The 19,212-nt window shown below is 39.7% G+C and overlaps 1 protein-coding gene across 3 annotated transcripts in view; it reads left to right on the top strand.

Moving 5' to 3' along the window:
• The window catches only part of LOC126259736 (saccharopine dehydrogenase-like oxidoreductase), a 143,981-nt gene that overhangs the window by 57,729 nt on the left and 67,040 nt on the right, over positions 1-19,212 (top strand). For all 3 annotated transcript variants that reach the window (XM_049956721.1, XM_049956722.1, XM_049956720.1), the window contains exons 3-4: positions 17,899-18,086; positions 18,171-18,300. In XM_049956721.1, the coding sequence (XP_049812678.1) occupies positions 17,899-18,086; positions 18,171-18,300 (318 nt within the window). The remainder of the gene's footprint in view (positions 1-17,898; positions 18,087-18,170; positions 18,301-19,212) is intronic.

Raw genomic sequence — 19,212 nt, 5'->3', positions numbered from 1 at the left:
TGTTGATATTTCATCATACCCACTAGATGTTTTTGATTTTAAAGATTTTATGATGGACGTTATTTCTGTTGGGGTAGTGAGGGTCAAATTCATATTAAGGAAGTTACTTGAAATGTCTGGTCTAAGGTAATCCATAGCAGCATCTACCGAACCTGACAACCCCATCTTGTCAGTAACAGTTATAAAATGTTTGTTAAAAAGTTCTGCAACACTATACACATCTGTCACCAATGTATCATTTACTCTTAATGCTATTTGTTCCTCTTCATGCCTGGTTCTACCGGTCTCCTCCTTCACTATATCCCATATTGTCTTTATTTTGTTATCTGATATGACTATCTTTTCCTTGTAATATATTTGCTTTGACATCCGTATTACAGTCTTTAATATTTTGCAGTATTTCTTATAATGTGCTATAGCATCAACATTGGAAATGTTTCGGAGTGACAGATACAGTTTTCTTTTTGTTTTACAAGATACCCCTATTCCTCGAGTAATCCATGGCTTCTTTGTAGACTTTGCTCTAACCTTGGTAAGTTTTGGGGGAAAGCAGTGTTCGAATAAGGTAAGCACTTTATTAGCAAAAATGTTATATTTTTCATTCATGCCATGAATGCTGTAAACATCAGTCCAGTGAATGTCTCTGAGGAGTGTCCTAAAATAATCAATTTTTGGCTTACTGATTACCCTTTTGAGCTCAGATTTAACATATTTTATATCCTGTTCAGTATTAACATTTAACAGAAGGAACTGCATGTCATGGTCTGAGAGGCCATTGACTATTGGTTTTGTAATATAATTTTGTTCATTGGACTTTTCTATAAAGATATTATCAATGGCTGTTTGTGAGCAAGTGGCTATCCTAGTGGGGAACTTTACTGTGGGAATTAAGTTGAATGATAGTGTTACTAACTCAAACAAGTTCTTATTGGGAGAGTCTTTAAGGAAATCTACATTGAAATCACCAGCAACCACTATTTCTTTGTTTTTGGTTGTTAAATGGGCCAGTACAGCTTCAAGGTGGTTTACAAACAGATTAAAGTTACCTGCAGGTGCTCGATATACACTTAATATTATGAAGGATTTTTTGTTAAATTCTAATTCTGTTGCACATGCTTCCATATGCTGTTCTAGGCAAAATTTATGAATGTCTATGTTCTTAAATTTATGACAGTTCCTGATGAATGTGGCAACTCCTCCTTTCTCCATTTCTGATCTACAAAAGTGAGATGCTAACATAAACCCTGTAACACTTAAAAGTTCTATACCAGTGGTCACATGATGTTCAGAGAGGCAGATTATGTCAGCTGGGTTTGAAGACTCTAATTCATCTATGCAGATAGTTAATTCATTAATTTTATTTCTCAGTCCTCGAATATTTTGATGCAATAAAGATAGCTGACATTTCTCATTGACTGAGTTAAGATTGGATGGAGTTAAAATATCTGCTGACAGTTGAAAATTCTTAACCAATGGCTGTTTATGCTGATGTAATAAGCTGGAATTATGTTTTTTGATTTCTTTCTCAAACTGAAGATATGTCTCAGTTCTAACCTCTCTTAAAATTTGCTTTCTTTCTGTCCTCCCTACCCTAAAAAAGGGTCTTTTCTGAATCCTATAACCACTGGTATTTTACCACTCATGATAGTGCCTCCCCCCTTTAACTTTCTTGCTATTTCCCCAGCCAATTTACCCTTCCCCTTCCTGTTGAGGTGAAGGCCATGCCTAGTATAATCCCACCTACTGAGAGAATCAACAGGAACCACACCAATGTGTGACCCCGCACCCGACATGAGTAGCCGTTCCAGCTCCAAATTAACTCTCTTGACAGAAGAGTTCAAATGAGGTCGGTCATGGCGCCCAAGAACAGATACAAACTCAACACTAGTATGCTTCGATGCTGACGCAATCTTCGCCAGGTCACACTCTATACTGTACCCAGGATCTCTGTCAATACTGTTACCTGCCCCACCCACTATAACCACGATGTCTTCCTTAGTGAAATCTTTGCAAAGTGATCCTAAATCCTCTGTCACCTGCTCCAGACCAGCACTAGGTTTAAAAAAATTGGTGACCTGGTATTCTGATCCTAGTTCATCCTGCAAAAGTTGGCCAACACCTCTTCCATGGGAACTACCTAACAACAACACTTTCTTTCTCTTTACTGATTTCCCTACATTCTTACTTTTCAATTTGCTGCTGAAAGTTTGTTGTGCCCTGCCTACACCTGCAACTGCTTGAGGCTCACCAGCTTCTAACTGAAGCAACAGGTCAAATCTATTTTCCACATTCACCATAAAGCTGTCAGACAAAGTTCTAGGCCTGTTCCTCCTGTTGCCTGTTGCCACTTCCCACCTCTCTTTACCCTTCTCCCTCCTTAACCTGTCAAGATCTCCCCTGGCTTTGTCTAACTCAGCCTGAAGGGCGGCAATTTTCCCCTCCTGTTCTAGTATCTTCCTATCTCTACTACAAATCCTACAAAACCACTGATGAGTCTCATTTACTTCCCCTATTCCCACGCCACTACAGTCACCCACATGGAAAAAACTACAGCACCCATCACACCAAAGCCCCGACCTAACAATTCTACGGCAAGTCAAGCACTTTTCACTCATGATAAACGTAATAGTTTATTAAGAATAAGTCAGTTAAATTACAGATAAACACGAAAATATGGTTACACAAATTTGGCCTATACGCAACTGTTTACGCAACTGTGTGTAAACAAAAACAAAAGTGCAAAGTTTCTGAAACAACAACTTAAACTTTACGCAACTTTCCGGAAATGCTAGTTAAATAATGAAGAGGTACCCTAAGTTAAATTGCTGGAGAGAGCAAGGAACAACTAAACGAAATTCTATAGATTTGCTTCAGCAGAACGTAAACAGAAAATACGACTGTACGGTCTTTTCGTGTTTTCTGCTATATTACGTAAAGAAAAATGAAACCTTTAATGGTAGACTTAAACGGCACACTAATACACTTATTTACCACGTATTCAGTACTAATCTATATGTTTTATAATCTAAAATGACTTATCTTTACGAGAACACCAAAACTCGCGCTAGTCGCCTGGCTGCAGGGCTGCCAACCTTTGACTTGTTGACTTTGGCAATCTTGATCCATCTTCAGGACTTCTAAATTCAAGGCTCATTTTCTAAATCAACCCACGTAGAAATGCATTCTGATAAGAAAAAGAACCTAATTTCTAAAATGTTTCCGCTGAATTTCTATATTACACTTCTTGTACCTTTTCTAGACATTTCGACCTGCAGTTGTAGCTTGTGTTACTGAATTTCTTTTTAGAACTATTCCCCTCCCGCCCCCCCCCCCTTATTTTATGCTGTGCCAGAATTTCTTTACTTCTTCCTCTGTTGCTTTTTACTCTCATGTTTCTGTCTCTTTCTACTTCATTTCAGAAATTTGTGTTTTGTTTTTTCAGCTTCTTGTACTGCAACCAAGAAAACAAACGTATCAGAATGTTATGCTACTATATATGTATATTTTTAGATGAGGCACCAAGTTTGTTGTTGTTCTTCAGAGGTTATTCTGTGAAATTACTTGTGTATGGCAATCAGTGCTGAATTTCAAAGGACAACATGGAATTGTGTGATGGCCAGATAATATTATGTATTTATAAAATGTTAAACTTACCTGAAGAGTCAGACATTTCAGACTCTGATGGTTCCTGGTCATCAGTAGATCTTGCATACTCCAATGTACTGGGTTCAGTATTCGCATTTTCATCAGATTGAGGGTCCACTATAATCAACATAAAATGTACAGCAAATCCTACATATGTAGAAACTCACACTTCACAAACATTTAGAGGATTAGTAGTGTAAGTCAGAGTAGCACCAGATTGGATGCTAACAAAATGACTGTTTCATTCACCCCTGAAACTGCTACTGCCACCAATGGATGTATGAACTAAACTAGGACCTACACCAATCTTCTTTTTAACAGATCTGCATCTTTAACAGATCTGCATTGTCTTATAGTACTTAAGTAAAACAACTTAAAAGTGTGACTGACATCCCTTTGGCTTTAACCCTCTCACTTGTGATATTGTGAATCTTTCATTTCTACAGACTTGTAATATGCATGTTATGGAACTTGGACTTTTTATATCTTTTGTAAATGTTATCTACACTTCTGCACATTGATATTGTGACACAAAACTGCTTCAACTCTCTGCCCGAGTTTCAGTAGTAGCAACTGCTGAGCAGTTGTATGCCGGTCTCTCAGCAATTTGCAAGTAAATGTTTGCAGTGGGTAGAATGTCTGAAGATCATGCTGGCCAGGGCAGCAGTGAAATACCCTCTTTATCAAGACTGGACAGGACAGTATGGACAGAAAAATAATGTCGTGGAGTCATTGATGATAGGGCATAATCCCCAATCTTAACATGTCAGAAATGTACATCTGTTGTCCAAATTTTGGACTGTGCAGACCAGAGATGATAGTCTTATATACCCAATGGCAATCTGTGCCATCACACCAGGTGCTGAGCTCAAATGGTAATGACAAATTCAATCTGGAAATGGTTCAATCCCCTATTTAGCTCTATACACAGATATGTATATTTTGACGTGGTACACAGACCTGGGATTTGTCTGAAAGGACAACACGATTCCTTCCTGTGTCAAGTGCCATTGGGTACACCACTGTCAGTGGACCTCTCTCTTCTATTGCATCAGGGGACGTCACAACCATGATCACCACACTGACAGTTCATGGTGCTCCATACAAAGTCACACTGACTGTGTGGATATTTGGCTTACTGCAAACAAGCCCATTTTTGGGCTCAGGGTGTGCGATGTGGCTCTTCAATCCTGTACAGCCAAGCAAATAACATGCCTGTCCTCTTGGGTTCTATTCTGACACAGCTGTTGAGTGTTGAACTTGGTCCTCGTGAAATGATTGATTCCATATTCGTAGCAAAGTCTGGGATTACGGCTATAGGCCATGACCCTGCTACTGCAAAGTTTCAAAACATTTTGATAAATATTTCTCCTTTTTCAGTGATGAGTATCACCATCTTCTTATAAACAACCAACATTCAAATGCGGTTTCTGGATGAGAAATCTTTGGGAGGACGATGGTTCAAACCCACATCCAGAAATCCTGATTTAGGTTTTCCGTGATTTCCCTAAACCACTTAAAGTAAATGCTGGGATAGTTCCTTCGAAAGGGCATGGCTGCTTTCTTTCTCTGACCTTCCTTAATGTGAATTTGTGCTCCGTACCTAATGACCTCATTATCAAAAGGATGTTAAACAGTTATTTCCTCCTCCTCCTCCTCCTCCTCCTCCTCCTCCTCCTGGATGAGAAATCCTGTAGGCTAGTGTAGTATAGGACTGGTTGTCAGAGGCCTGACAGTTTTATGAAGAAAAAGAAACTAAACCAAAGCCTGTTTGACAGACATCTCATTTCATGAGATAAGGGAGCAGAAGGCGCAATAATGAAGGGGAAAAAACTGTGTAAGAATATTAATTAGTGGCCAAAATTTAACATCACCACCAAGTACAGTCCAGACGATAGCTGAAGAGCCCTGTAGGTAGTTCACAGGAAATAGTTAAAATCTTAATCTCACAAAGACAAAATTTCCACAATTCAAAGTACTTTTTATTTGTGGTTAATAACAGAGTTCCATATTCTGGTGTAAATGTCTTCAACAAACTACCATCAGTCATAAATCAAGATACTTGGAATCCACACATATTCAGAAAAGAAATCTAACCAACCATTTCTACAAATGTATATAATTTTTATTCTCTGAGAAATATCATTGTGGTCAGATAAGTATGAGGCAATGATCATAAAGAAGATAAATAGTTGCTTGTTCTAATTCCTTACTTTGTCAGATAAAAATATACCAGTGAAGGTCAGTTTTACAAAATACTTACTTTCTGATTCCACTTTTAGACTCCAAGAATTATCTCCATTTCTAGTGGAGCTGTGGAGAGTCAGAAATTATGTTCTTTTGCTATGATATGAGAAAGAAAATGTCAAGAAAAACATACATTTGAGAATAGAAATATGAGTAAAAACAAACACACAACAAATAGCTGCACAATTTTTAAAACCAATTACAACAGTCCAGAAAGAAAGTTTGCAGGAGCCACTGTGTGATGTCAAAAAATGTGAAGAAAGTCTCCATTTAGTGCCTCATAAACATAATAATTGCTAATGAATGGTCAATGAATGATGATTTGTAACTACCGGACCTTCACAACAAAAGTTTGACAAATTTAATCGTCAAAATAAATTGCTCTAACAACAATTGAGCAACAGATAGAACCTTAAAAGCCTTTAAATTAAAACATTTCCTCGCTGATAAAAAAACAGAACACTTGGAGGTAAGGCAATATTTAAATATTTTAAGGCTGAAATGCCAAAGTGACTTTTTTGTGATGTAACAGTAAGGAAGTTAACATTTAGTTGTTATCCAGCACCAGTTCACCTTCATTGCCCATTCACTGATGATTATTAGGAAATGGCTGTGGTAATAACCACCCTGAATTCCACACAGAGCACCCCTCAGGGACTCAGCATTCGTTTGCTGAGTATGGGCTTGGCGACCCTGGGGTTCCTGAGCTGGGAACAGGTAAGTGCCACGAGCCCTCTGTCACCATAAGATCTGTGCTTGCTTGAGTGACCTTCATATGGCGCAGTGGTGGAATGTTGAGTGTTTTGGAGAAGGGGGATCTTGGCTTCACCGCTTGGTCCCAAAGGTACACACACTGTAAAAAAAAAAACCCTCAACCTCAAGGTGTGCTACATGCTGATGAGGTGAAGGGCTCTTGAGGTAAAACAGTCTCTAGCGGGCAACCTATGGGGCACCTGCCACCCCCCAGTTGTATAAGGCTTGTTCAGGCATGCAGGGCTCTGCTTGGGTGATGATTGTTTCCCTAGTGTCTCATGGGATCCCTATGGAATGGTCTCATTAAACTACTACTCCTGATGGGACGGGTGTACCATCTGTACTGTCAGGTAATACCTACATCCACTATTCAAAGAGAGCTTGGTTGGTCAGTCCTCCCAAATAGCAGTCTCCGAATCATAGTAACAGGGCATTAGTGTGCCATAAAACTTTCATTGAAATCAAGCAAATATGGGGAACCTTTGAGAAGACCTCTCCTTTCTATATTCATAAGGCATTAGAAGGTATTGCTGGGTCTCTAAAAAAATGTCAAATGACTTCGTAATGGAACACTTCTAGTTGAAACTGCTAACTCAACACCAAATATCTAAGCTCCTGGGATGTAAAGCCTTAGTTGACTAGCCAGTCAAGGTTGAGTTGCATAACACCCTTAACTTTAGTAAGGGCGTGGTTACCTGCTCAGATATAATGGAGGTGGAACCCGTGGAGTTACATGAAGAATGGAAAAATATGGGTGTCATGGAAGTGCAGAACTATAGGAGGAGAGTCAATGGCAAATTGGAAAAATTGGCAACATCTCTACTCATGTTTAGTGCTCTGAAATTACCTGAACATATCCTTGCAGGCTATATCTGTCGTAAGGTTTGTCCATTTGCTCCTAACCCAAAGTGATGCTGCAAATGTCAACAATTTGGCCATACCACTATGGGATGTAATGGGAAGGCTGCGTGTGGCAGTTGTGGTGGCTCAGCTCACTAATCTGGCAATTCTTGCACACTTCCTCCAAAATGTGTAAACTGCTATGGGGTTCAGGCAGTGTGGAACAGAAATGTGAGATTTACAATGAGGAAAGGAAAAATCAGGAATTGAACGTAAAGAGATGCACACCCTATGGTGAAGCTAAAGAAGCTTTCAAAGCTATGCAACCACCAGTTTTTGCTACTTCTTTTGCATCAGCCCTTAAGATGCCAATCACTAAGTGTGTTGCCTCCACACAAACTCAGACCACAGATTCACGTATGAGCACATGCACTTGTTGATGTACCTGTGGAGGAAATGCTCCAATTGAAAATGAAGTTGTTCAAAAGCCATCAGCAACAGGCTTATCACCTAAGCCACATACCACTACCCAATATCAGAACCCAGCTGAGCCATCCTCGGAACCCAGGCAACCCCCTCCTTTGCATCCTTTGAAAAGTAGTTCCAAGTCCAAGAAAGTGAAAGTTAAACCTTTGGATTGGTGAGCTCTCTCCCTTTCTGATGGGGACTATGCTCTTGAGGATATGGACTTCCAGTTGGAGGAACTGGAGAGCAAGGAATTGGCTAACATTCCCCCTGACCTCTCTGGTAAATCACCGCTTCCGAGGGAGAAACACAAGAACAACCATCACTAACCAATGGCTTCCACAGGGACTTCTGTGTTGCAGTGGAATTTGAATGGATATCACTCACATTTGGAAGAATCACAGCTACTGGTCCAGGAGAAACTGTTCTGCATCTGCTCACAAGAAATGCATCTTAAAGTTACCGACACACCTGCATTACGGGGCTCCCACACATTCAGGAAGGACAATACTTCTGGAGACAGGGCTAAAGATGGAGTGGCTATTTTCATTGATGATAGATGCCACTCCCCTCCTGTCCCTCTTACCACGGCCATGCAAGCAATTGCTGTGAAAGTTCTCGCACCCTTTAATATCACAGTGTGTTCTTTGTACCTTCCCCCTAATGATGCTTTGGATGCAGACGCACTGGCAGCACTCTTCTGGGGGTGATTTCGATGTGCAATGGGGATTGGCTACCACTTGCTCCAGGGATTGAATGATTGAGCGACTCGTCCATTCTGAGAATATCAGCCTTCTGAATGCATATCAGATGACACACTTGTCCATAGATACAGGGTCTTTTTCAGCCATTTACCTTTGTTTTTGTTCCCCTGCTATTGCAGACTCAGTGCAGTGGAAGGTAGCTCCAGATTTACATTCTAGTGACCACTTCCCAGTGTGGATCCGTCTGCTGACTAGGACGGTGGCTATCAGGAGACCACGCAGACGGATGACACAGGAAAAATTGGTTACAGTACAGTTGACAGGCTACTTTAAAAGGAATTGTACACAGGAAGTGATGGCCCATATCGCTTGAGAGATAAAACAGGCTGCCACAGAGTCCATCCCCAGGTCTAGTAACCAACTCAGATGACAGCCTGTACCTTGGTGGAATGACGAGTGTCAACTGGCAATTAGGGCTATACGAACAGCTCTGCGGAACTTCTAACACTGTCTAACTACAGACAGTATCCATACCTTCAGATCTGTGAGAGCACATGCGAGGTGAGTGATAAAAGAATGGATGAGGGCTACCTCGAGGGAATTCACGACTTCCATTATTCGGTCCACTTCCACTGCACAAGTTTTGGAATCAATAAGACAGATTTCAGGCAAGGGTAGTACATGTCCCCTTACAGCCTTGTCAAGTAATGGGGCCATGGTAGATATGCCAGGAGACATGCTCAGGTTTTAGCTGAACACTTCTTTACTGTTACTACATCATCCAGACAAGCTCCTACTTTTCAGGTGTTCTGTAGGACTGCAGAGATGAGGGAGCTCAATTTCTTCTTGCATAATGAAGAAGTCCACAACCTTCTGTTCTCCATAGTGGGAACTGGAATCAGCTTTGTCTGCAGCCAGAGACACTGCTCCATGACCTGATGAAATCCATTTTGCCATGCTTCGTCATATGTGCCCTGAAGTGAAGGACAGCTCCTCTCTTGTTTCAATCAGATCTGGTTTGATGGACAGTACCCCACGACTTGGAAGGAGACAATATTAATTCCATTCTGGGAACCAGGCGAAGACCATAGCAACCCTAATAGTTACCAGAGTGTCCCCCTTACCAGTTGTATGGGTAAGATTCTTGAACACATGGTCAACTGCCACCTCGTCTGGCTGCTCGAATCCCGAGGTCACCTGAGCTGCTCCCAGTGCGGTTTCAGGCACTATCATTCCATCCTTGACAACTTAGTTCTACTGGAGATGGCAATACAGGAGTCCTTCTTATGCTGAAACCATTTGGTTTGTATGTTTCTTGACCTCAAAAAAGCATATGACACTACTTGGAGATAAAACATCCTTTGCCAACCTCATAAATGGGGACTATGTGGATGCCTGCCACTTTTTATCCAATCCTTTCTTGAGGAATGGCATTTTCGATATCGCGTTGGTGATACCATGTCTGATTGCTATGTGCAGGAGAATGGGGTCCCCCAGAGCAGTGTCCTCAGTGTCACATTGTTTGCCACTGCTGTCAGTGGCATTTTCTTTGCAGTCAGGAACCCTGTCAAATACTCTTTGCTTGTGGATGACTTTGCAATCTTCTACTCTTCCTCCAATCTTATGAAGATCGAGGCAGCTACAGCTGACCATTGGGAGACTGGAAACCTGGACCAGGACAACTAGTTTTCGGTTCTCACCCAAGAAGACTACATGTGTCACTTTTAACCATGTTCATCAAAGTTTTAACCAACTAGTGCTCACTAAGGGGGACAATATTTTAAGTTTTCAAGACACTGTGTGCTTTTTGTTTTTATTATTTGACTCAAAACTGACTTGGCTCCCACACCTGAAGGACCTACAAACAAAGGGCTTACAGTCATTGAATATTTTGAAATACCTTAGCGAAAAAGCATGGGGAGCTGACAGGTCCTGCCTCCTGCAGTTTTATAGGGCATTTGTTCGATCACGCTTAGATTATGGCAGCATGGCCTATGGATTGGCTCATCCTTCCTACCTCAAGATGTTAGAAGCTATCCACCATGAGAGCATTCAGATATTGACTGGAGCCTTTCAGACCAGCCCATTTCAGAGCCTGTGTGCAGAGGCTGGTGAACCACCACTCTGGATTCGGCGATGTATCCTTTTGGCTGGATAGGCACTGAAAATCTCAGCGCCACCTCAGTCATTGACATTTATTTCAGTGGTCCAACCAATTTTTGAACGGCTGTTCAGGAATTGGCTCCATGTGACCCAGCCATTTGGTATACATGCTACGGACTGTCTCAAGGATCTGGATCTATCGGGCATCGAAATACACAGCTAGCAATGGAATGCATTGACACCTTGGCATCTCCAGAGACCTGGAGTGATTTAAGCCTGACACAGTACATAAAAACTTGTACTCCAGATTTTATTTTTACAACTTTGTTTTCATCCATATTAAGTACTTGCCACAGTTTTATCATTGTATATACAGATGGAGACCAGCAAGAGAATGCTCTCAGTTGTTCTGCTGTTTTCCCTGATAGAGTTTTTAAAGTGTATCTTCCAGAGCAATTTACAATTGTGATGTGGATTTATATGACATTCTGATGGCCCTAGAGAGGGTTCACAGACATCACCGTACAAGGTTTCTTGTCTGTTCAGACACTCTTAGTGCACTGCAAGCACTTCACAAATGTGTCCAGTAGACACGCTGATTCAACTCATCCATGACTCTTTGCAGTGGTTGCAACACCATGGCAAGGAGGTGATCTTTTGCTGTAAACCAGGCCACATTGGGATACAGGGCAACGACATGGCTGACATAGCCACCAAGGAAGCATGTTGGGATGGTGCTGTCCATCAGTGTCACATCCCATCGCATGCCTTCATCTCATTTTGTGACAGATGCATCAAGCGCCAGTGGGAGACTGAATGGTTTCAGGTGACAGACAACAAACTGTGGTTGCTCAAATCAACAACAAAGGTGTGGCGGACTTTGTGTCAGCCTTGCCGCTCGAAGGAGGTCCTGCTTACCAGACTGCGTATTGGACATAGCCCTTTAACACATGGCTTCCTCCTCTGGTGGGAAGATCCACCAGTCTGTGAAGTTTGTGGCATGCCACTTTCAGTTCAGCATATTGTGCCTGTGTTTATGCTGTATACTGATATTAGGGAAGCCTTCAGTCTCGCTGGAGATCTGCCTACCATCCTCACAGCTACCAATTCCAGTGTTACAAGGGTGGTGGAATTTTGTGCACTATTAGGCTTCATCCCTAAAATGGTGGAGAAGGGCAGCAGCCTTTAATACATTATAAACTACTCCACATGTGGGGACAGCCTTTGTCCCCACCCTTGAGATTTGCATGCTGACTTTTCATTAGGGTGCTGATGACCATGATGTTGAGTGCCCCCTCAGCCCAAATAATAATAATAATAATAATAATAATAATAATAATAATAATAGTATTCCCGTGGAGGCCCGGGAAAAGAATAGGCCTCCGGTATGTTCTGCCAGTCGTAAAAGGCGACGAAAAGAACAAACCACTAATAGGGCTAACCCCCCCTTTAGTGTGATTAGTTGGTTCAGGACAGAACTAAAGAAGCCTCGGACAAGCGCCGTCATGGTCGGGGACGACGCTTGAACCCTATGCCCGCCCACAATGGTAACGACACTGCTAGCCAACTGGAAAATGATTTAAATCCAAATAGAGGTGTTTTGCAGGATATGCTTCCTGCAACCACCCTAGAAGGAAAACAAAGACAGAGGATGAGATGGTCAGATGAAGTTAATCGACACCTCATGTTCTGTTATTACCAAGCAACAAACCTAGGAACCAACACAACTGGACACAGATCACAAGTATACACAACATTTATTACCAGATACCCAGAATTAAAATTTTTAACAGAACAAAGACTAGCTGATCAGATCCGTGTAATAATCAAAAATAACAGGATACCCCAGTCAGAATTAGAAAACATCAAACAACAAGTACAACAAATACTGGAACAAAATAATGTGCAATCAGAAGAAGAAAATACAGTAATGGACTCAAACATCCCAGAGCAAACAAACAAAGAACAACACGCACCAATTAAACAATCAGAGGAAAAGGAAATCTTAAGACAGCCACCAGAACAAGCACAAATAGAACATGAAGTGACACACATGTCAGATATAGAAGAAAAATTTCAGCTGACATATATAGAATACAAAGACACAAATACAGACATTAGACCATTCTTGCATAGACTGCCAAGTAACCCACAAGTCGAAACAACAATAAAAACTATCAACACAATCATACACAACAAAATAAATGAAAACACAACTATGGAAGAGTTACAACTACTGGTTTATATAGGAGCACTCACTACACTAAATATACACACTAGACAGAGATCAGAACCAACCAACACACAGAAGAAACCCACAAAACCAGCATGGCAACACAGGCTACAGATCAGAATAGAAAAACTGAGAAAAGACATCGGACAGCTAACACAATTTATAAGAAATGAAATCTCGGAAAAAAAACGAAAAAGGTTAGGTAAAATCTCACAACAAGAAGCGACAGAGCAATTAGACGAAAAGAAGCAGAAATTACAAGCATTAGCCAAACGACTCAGAAGATACAAAAAAAGTGAAAATAGAAGGAAACAAAACCAAACATTCAACACAAACCAAAAGAAATTTTACCAGACAATAGATAACACACACATTAAAATAAACAATCCACCACACATAACAGACATGGAACACTTCTGGAGCGGCATATGGTCTAACCCGGTACAACATAACAGGCATGCACGGTGGATACAAGCAGAAACACACACATACAAGATGATACCACAAATGCCTGAAGTGATAATTTTGCAACATGAAGTCACCCAAGCAATTAATTCTACTCACAATTGGAAAGCCGCTGGAAATGATAAAATAGCAAATTTCTGGTTAAAGAAGTTCACCTCAACACATTCACATCTAACTAAATTATTTAACAGTTACATTGCAGACCCATACACATTCCCTGATACACTTACACATGGAATAACTTATCTGAAACCTAAAGATCAAGCAGACACAGCGAACCCAGCTAAATATCGCCCCATAACATGCCTACCAACAATATACAAAATATTAACTTCAATCATCAAACAGAAATTAATGACACATACAACACAGAACAAAATTATAAATGAAGAACAAAAAGGCTGTTGCAAAGGAGCACGAGGATGTAAAGAGCAACTGATAATAGATGCAGAGGTGACATATCAAGCTAAAACTAAACAAAGGTCGCTACACTACGCATACATTGATTACCAAAAAGCTTTTGATAGTGTACCCCACTCATGGTTACTACAAATATTGGAAATATACAAAGTAGATCCTAAATTGATACAGTTCCTAAACATAGTAATGAGAAATTGGAAAACCACACTTAATATCCAAACAAATTCAAATAATATCACATCACAGCCAATACAGATTAAGCGTGGAATATACCAAGGAGACTCATTAAGTTCTTTCTGGTTCTGCCTTGCTCTCAACCCACTATCCAACATGCTAAATAATACAAATTATGGATACAATATTACTGGAACATACCCACACAAAATCACACATTTGCTATACATGGATGATCTAAAACTACTGGCAGCAACAAATCAACAACTCAGCCAATTACTAAAGATAACAGAAGTATTCAGCAATGATATAAATATGGCTTTTGGAACAGACAAATGTAAGAAAAATAGCATAGTCAAGGGAAAACACACTAAACAAGAAGATTACATATTGGATAACCACAGCGACTGCATAGGAGCGATGGAAAAAACGGATGCCTATAAATATCTAGGATACAGACAAAAAATAGGAATAGATAATACAAATATTAAAGAAGAACTAAAAGAAAAATATAGACAAAGACTAACAAAAATACTGAAAACAGAATTGACAGCAAGAAACAAGACCAAAGCTATAAATACTTATGCCATACCAATATTGACCTACTCATTTGGAGTAGTGAAATGGAGTAACACAGACCTAGAAGCACTCAATACACTTACACGATCACAATGCCATAAATATAGAATACATCACATACATTCAGCAACAGAAAGATTCACATTAAGCAGAAAGGAAGGAGGAAGGGGATTTATCGATATAAAAAACCTACATTATGGACAGGTAGACAATTTAAGAAAATTCTTTATAGAACGAGCAGAAACTAGCAAAATACACAAAGCAATCACTCATATAAATACATCGGCTACACCACTACAATTTCATAACCACCTTTACAACCCTTTAGACCACATAACATCAACAGATACGAAGAAAGTAAATTGGAAAAAGAAAACACTTCATGGCAAGCACCCGTATCATCTAACACAGCCACACATCGATCAAGACGCATCCAACACATGGCTGCGAAAAGGCAATATATACAGTGAGACAGAAGGATTCATGATTGCAATACAGGATCAAACAATAAACACCAGGTATTACAGCAAGCATATTATTAAAGATCCCAATACCACAACAGATAAATGCAGACTTTGTAAACAACAAATAGAAACAGTAGATCACATCACAAGTGGATGTACAATACTAGCAAATACAGAATACCCCAGAAGACATGACAATGTCGCAAAAATAATACATCAGCAGCTTGCATTACAACATAAACTTTTAAAACAACAAGTTCCTACATACAAGTATGCACCACAAAATGTACTGGAGAATGATGAATACAAATTATACTGGAACAGAACCATTATAACAGATAAAACAACGCCACATAACAAACCTGACATCATACTCACCAATAAAAAGAAGAAATTAACACAACTAATCGAAATATCCATACCCAATACAACAAATATACAAAAGAAAACAGGAGAAAAAATTGAAAAATACATCCAACTGGCTGAGGAAGTCAAAGACATGTGGCATCAGGATAAAGTTGACATCATACCAATTATAGTATCAACTACAGGAGTCATACCACACAATATCCACCAGTACATCAATGCAATACAGCTACATCCAAACACATATATACAACTACAGAAATCCGTAATTATTGATACATGTTCAATCACCCGAAAGTTCCTAAACACAATATAACATATACCGTACAGTTAAAAGGAAGTCACGCTTGATCAAGGTCCGCGTCACTTTCATTTCGAACCAGACCTAAGGTCTGAGAAAGGAAAGAAATAATAATAATAATAATAATCATACAGAGCAACACAAACTTTGATGCAGCTTCAGCAACCTTCACAAGCAATAGACAGACACCCTACAGTGCAAGTGTACAAATCTTCACGTTACAGGCCACAGGACAGATACAATGCCCCAGTTCACAATTATCATGAGTTGGCTCCAGAAAGAGCTCCCTTTCCCATTGGCCACACACACACACACACCATTCAGCAAAGACAACACATCCTCTGTCCACACTCTGGCCAGGCAAAGGCCTTCCGCCAACTTTGTAATGTTGATCTTCAAGCATTGTACCACACCTGGCACAGAATAAAGTATACACACTGAAGATGACTCATTTAATGATACATATTCAGAGCATTAAAAATTAAAACAGACATAATTGTGTTTTTTCATAAGTTTACCTCCAATAGCTTATTATTCTATAATTATTACCTAACAAGTTGCAGGTTCTCAGTTTACAACAATAACACCTCTTTGCCAAAGTTTTACTTTCCAGGGTAATATTACTATTTTCATTTCAGTCTGAATAAGCAAAGCAATCTACAACAATTTAGTGATAGTTTTTAACTTGACGATTCTGCAGAACAACATGTTCCATTTTTAAACACTTAGGCTGATGAAAGATGTTCATGGAAATTGGAAACATTGTTTAGTAGTTGTTAAGTGTGGAATGTCCTGCTGTGTGCACTCTGACTTGCCATACATACAGGTTTGGTGCAACCGATATCGGCTCAAAACATCAAGACTCAACAGCAAGTGTAATTCTTCACCTGCTGCAGAGGCCTGTTTGTCATTGGCCTTGCAGCTTGCTGTTGCCTTGGAAACCACAGAGACAAGGGCACAGGCAATAATGTCATTCCCAGAACAGCTGTAGATGATAGAGGAGAACAGTCATTCTGAAATGTCAAATCAGTACAGCAGTACATATTATAATCTCTTGTGCACTGCAAGTAATGAGACATCTGTATCGCCCACTGTTGTAAATGATACTGTACTAAGGAAACATTGTGAGTATAATGCAGAAAGGTTATCGCCAAACTAATTATGTTATTTTAGCATCTTAAATAGATCAGAGCTCTCTTTCAGCACCCACTCACAGAAAAAGGTGATGAAGTCTAGTGGCACTGCATAGCAGGTCCCTTACATCAAATAATTTCAGGAATGGTGACTGCAAAATACCTGTAAGATAAAAGTTCGCATACATATTAGCACAATGACAGATCATGTATGGAATGGAACACAACATATTAAAAACATTCATACATAACACTCCAACAGTGTGACTTATTCCACATAGCCAAAGGTACTTCTTGATGACAAGTCTGTGGAACATGTATGACTGAATGTATGGCTAATTGTATCAAAAAGGAAAGAGAGAGTGTGTGTGTGTGTGTGTGTGTGTGTGTGAGAGAGAGAGAGAGAGAGAGAGAGAGAGAGAGAGAGAGAGAGAGAGAGAGAGAGAACAAACCTCGCAAGAAAACTAAAACTATAAGACAGAATTGGTGGCCAGTACTTACATTCAGGAAGTGAAATTTCAGTATTGCAGAGAGAGAGACACACAAAACTACGCACACTATCCCAACTATTGAAACTATTAGTTCATTCATTAAGAAGGAGAGAACAATAGGAGGAGAGGAAGGTAAAATAGAGGACAATGATCTTACTAATATATTTCTCCTCTTCTCCTCACAACAGGTTCTCCCCCACCCCCCACCCCCCGCATCACCGGGTCTGCGTGAGTGACCTGCCCTCATTTCTAACCATTCGCAACTTAACTCTCTCTCCTATCTGACGGGACTGTTAGTTCTGACAATTAGAATAGTGCTTGTACTTTTACACAAGTCTCTCGGTAGTACTGCTGAAGGTAAGGCACAGACAAAAATTCTGTTTCAGTTTTATATTGTTTTGTATGGATAACTGCTTCATTAAAAACACACTGGGCTTGTGGAGAGCAGTTATAAATAGATGATTTTACACCTGTTAGGACCTCTACCTTTCAGTTTATTGTGACTTTTGTTTTAGGGGAAGATTTGTCATACATACCAATTATAGAGGCAGACCTGCAGAATTTTGACTCACTGCTTCATATGGCCTCAAGAGCTCGTGTTGTTGTGAACTGTGTTGGTCCTTATAGATTTTATGGTGAGCCGGTAGTAAAAGCTTGTATAGAGAGTGGTGCTCATCAAGTTGATGTTACTGGTGAAATTCAGGCAAGTAATTTTTGCATTACTTCTAAACATTATAATGTTGGGAACTTAGTTTTCAAGGAAAATTCTGTTCTCTTTTTGGTACAGTACATCCAAAAACTTATGCTCAGCTACAACACATTGGCAGAAGAGAAAGGTGTCTTCATTATTAATGCCTGTGGTTTCGATTGCATTCCAACAGACATGGGAGTAGTGTTCCTGCAAAATAAGTTTGGAGGTATGTGATGACTTGGTATAGTTTAAATATTAAGTAAAATATAAGTTATTTATTGCCCCATATGTAAAAGCACAGAGAGACTTTTAATACGTTTCATTCAAATTATTTATTACCTACAAGACTACAAGTGAATTTCAAATGGGTGGTGGTGGTGGTGATGTGGTGGTGATGGTGATGAAGACAATGACATTATTTAAGTATGCTTTAAAATGATTTTGCTTAATCTGTAGCTAGGTATCAGTAAGCAATTTGCAAAAAATAAAGTCTGTATACGTGGCTTGCACACTGACTGTTTCTACAGTATTACTTTAGAAACTGCACAAATGATATCTAACATGAAGTTAACTAAGTATCCAACTATTTATAAAACCATGGAGTCTCATTTTGCTGTGTTAACACTAGAACCAGACAAACTGACCATTCTGAAATTTTGTCTACCCGTAATCACAATATTTTTATGTTATACTTCAAATGTTTGTGGCTATTGTTTCCTTCCCCCAGTAACCCCACTGTAAAAATTATAAACCTGTATGTAAACTCATTGCTTTTATCTCTCACTGTATACTTACAAATACAGCAGCAAGCATGTTGATTGCTTAATATTTCTTTACGCAGTTACGTCACTTGAGACCTGCATTGAGTTTCAGAACAATAGTTCAGAGGTAGAGAAATTGAAAGATAATTAGGAGCTATAACTATGACTATATTCCAGAAAGTTCAGAACTAAGTGAAAGTTGTTGTGATGTGTCCATGGAAGTTACATCAGTGACTGCTACAGTAGCAAAATAAACTTCCCCATCAAATTAAGAAGAGATAGTATTTCATTCAACAGAGGATGACAGGGAGGAAGAGGTAAGTGTTAGTTACCTTCACCTTTTTTTGCGAACTGTTCAGAATTCAGTAAAGAATGGA

This window comes from Schistocerca nitens, chromosome 5, assembly GCF_023898315.1.
Source record: "Schistocerca nitens isolate TAMUIC-IGC-003100 chromosome 5, iqSchNite1.1, whole genome shotgun sequence".
In the NCBI taxonomy this organism is placed as follows: domain Eukaryota; kingdom Metazoa; phylum Arthropoda; class Insecta; order Orthoptera; family Acrididae; genus Schistocerca; species Schistocerca nitens.
The sequence above is the reverse complement of the archived record's forward strand: the minus strand, read 5'-3'. Positions and strand labels throughout refer to the sequence as shown.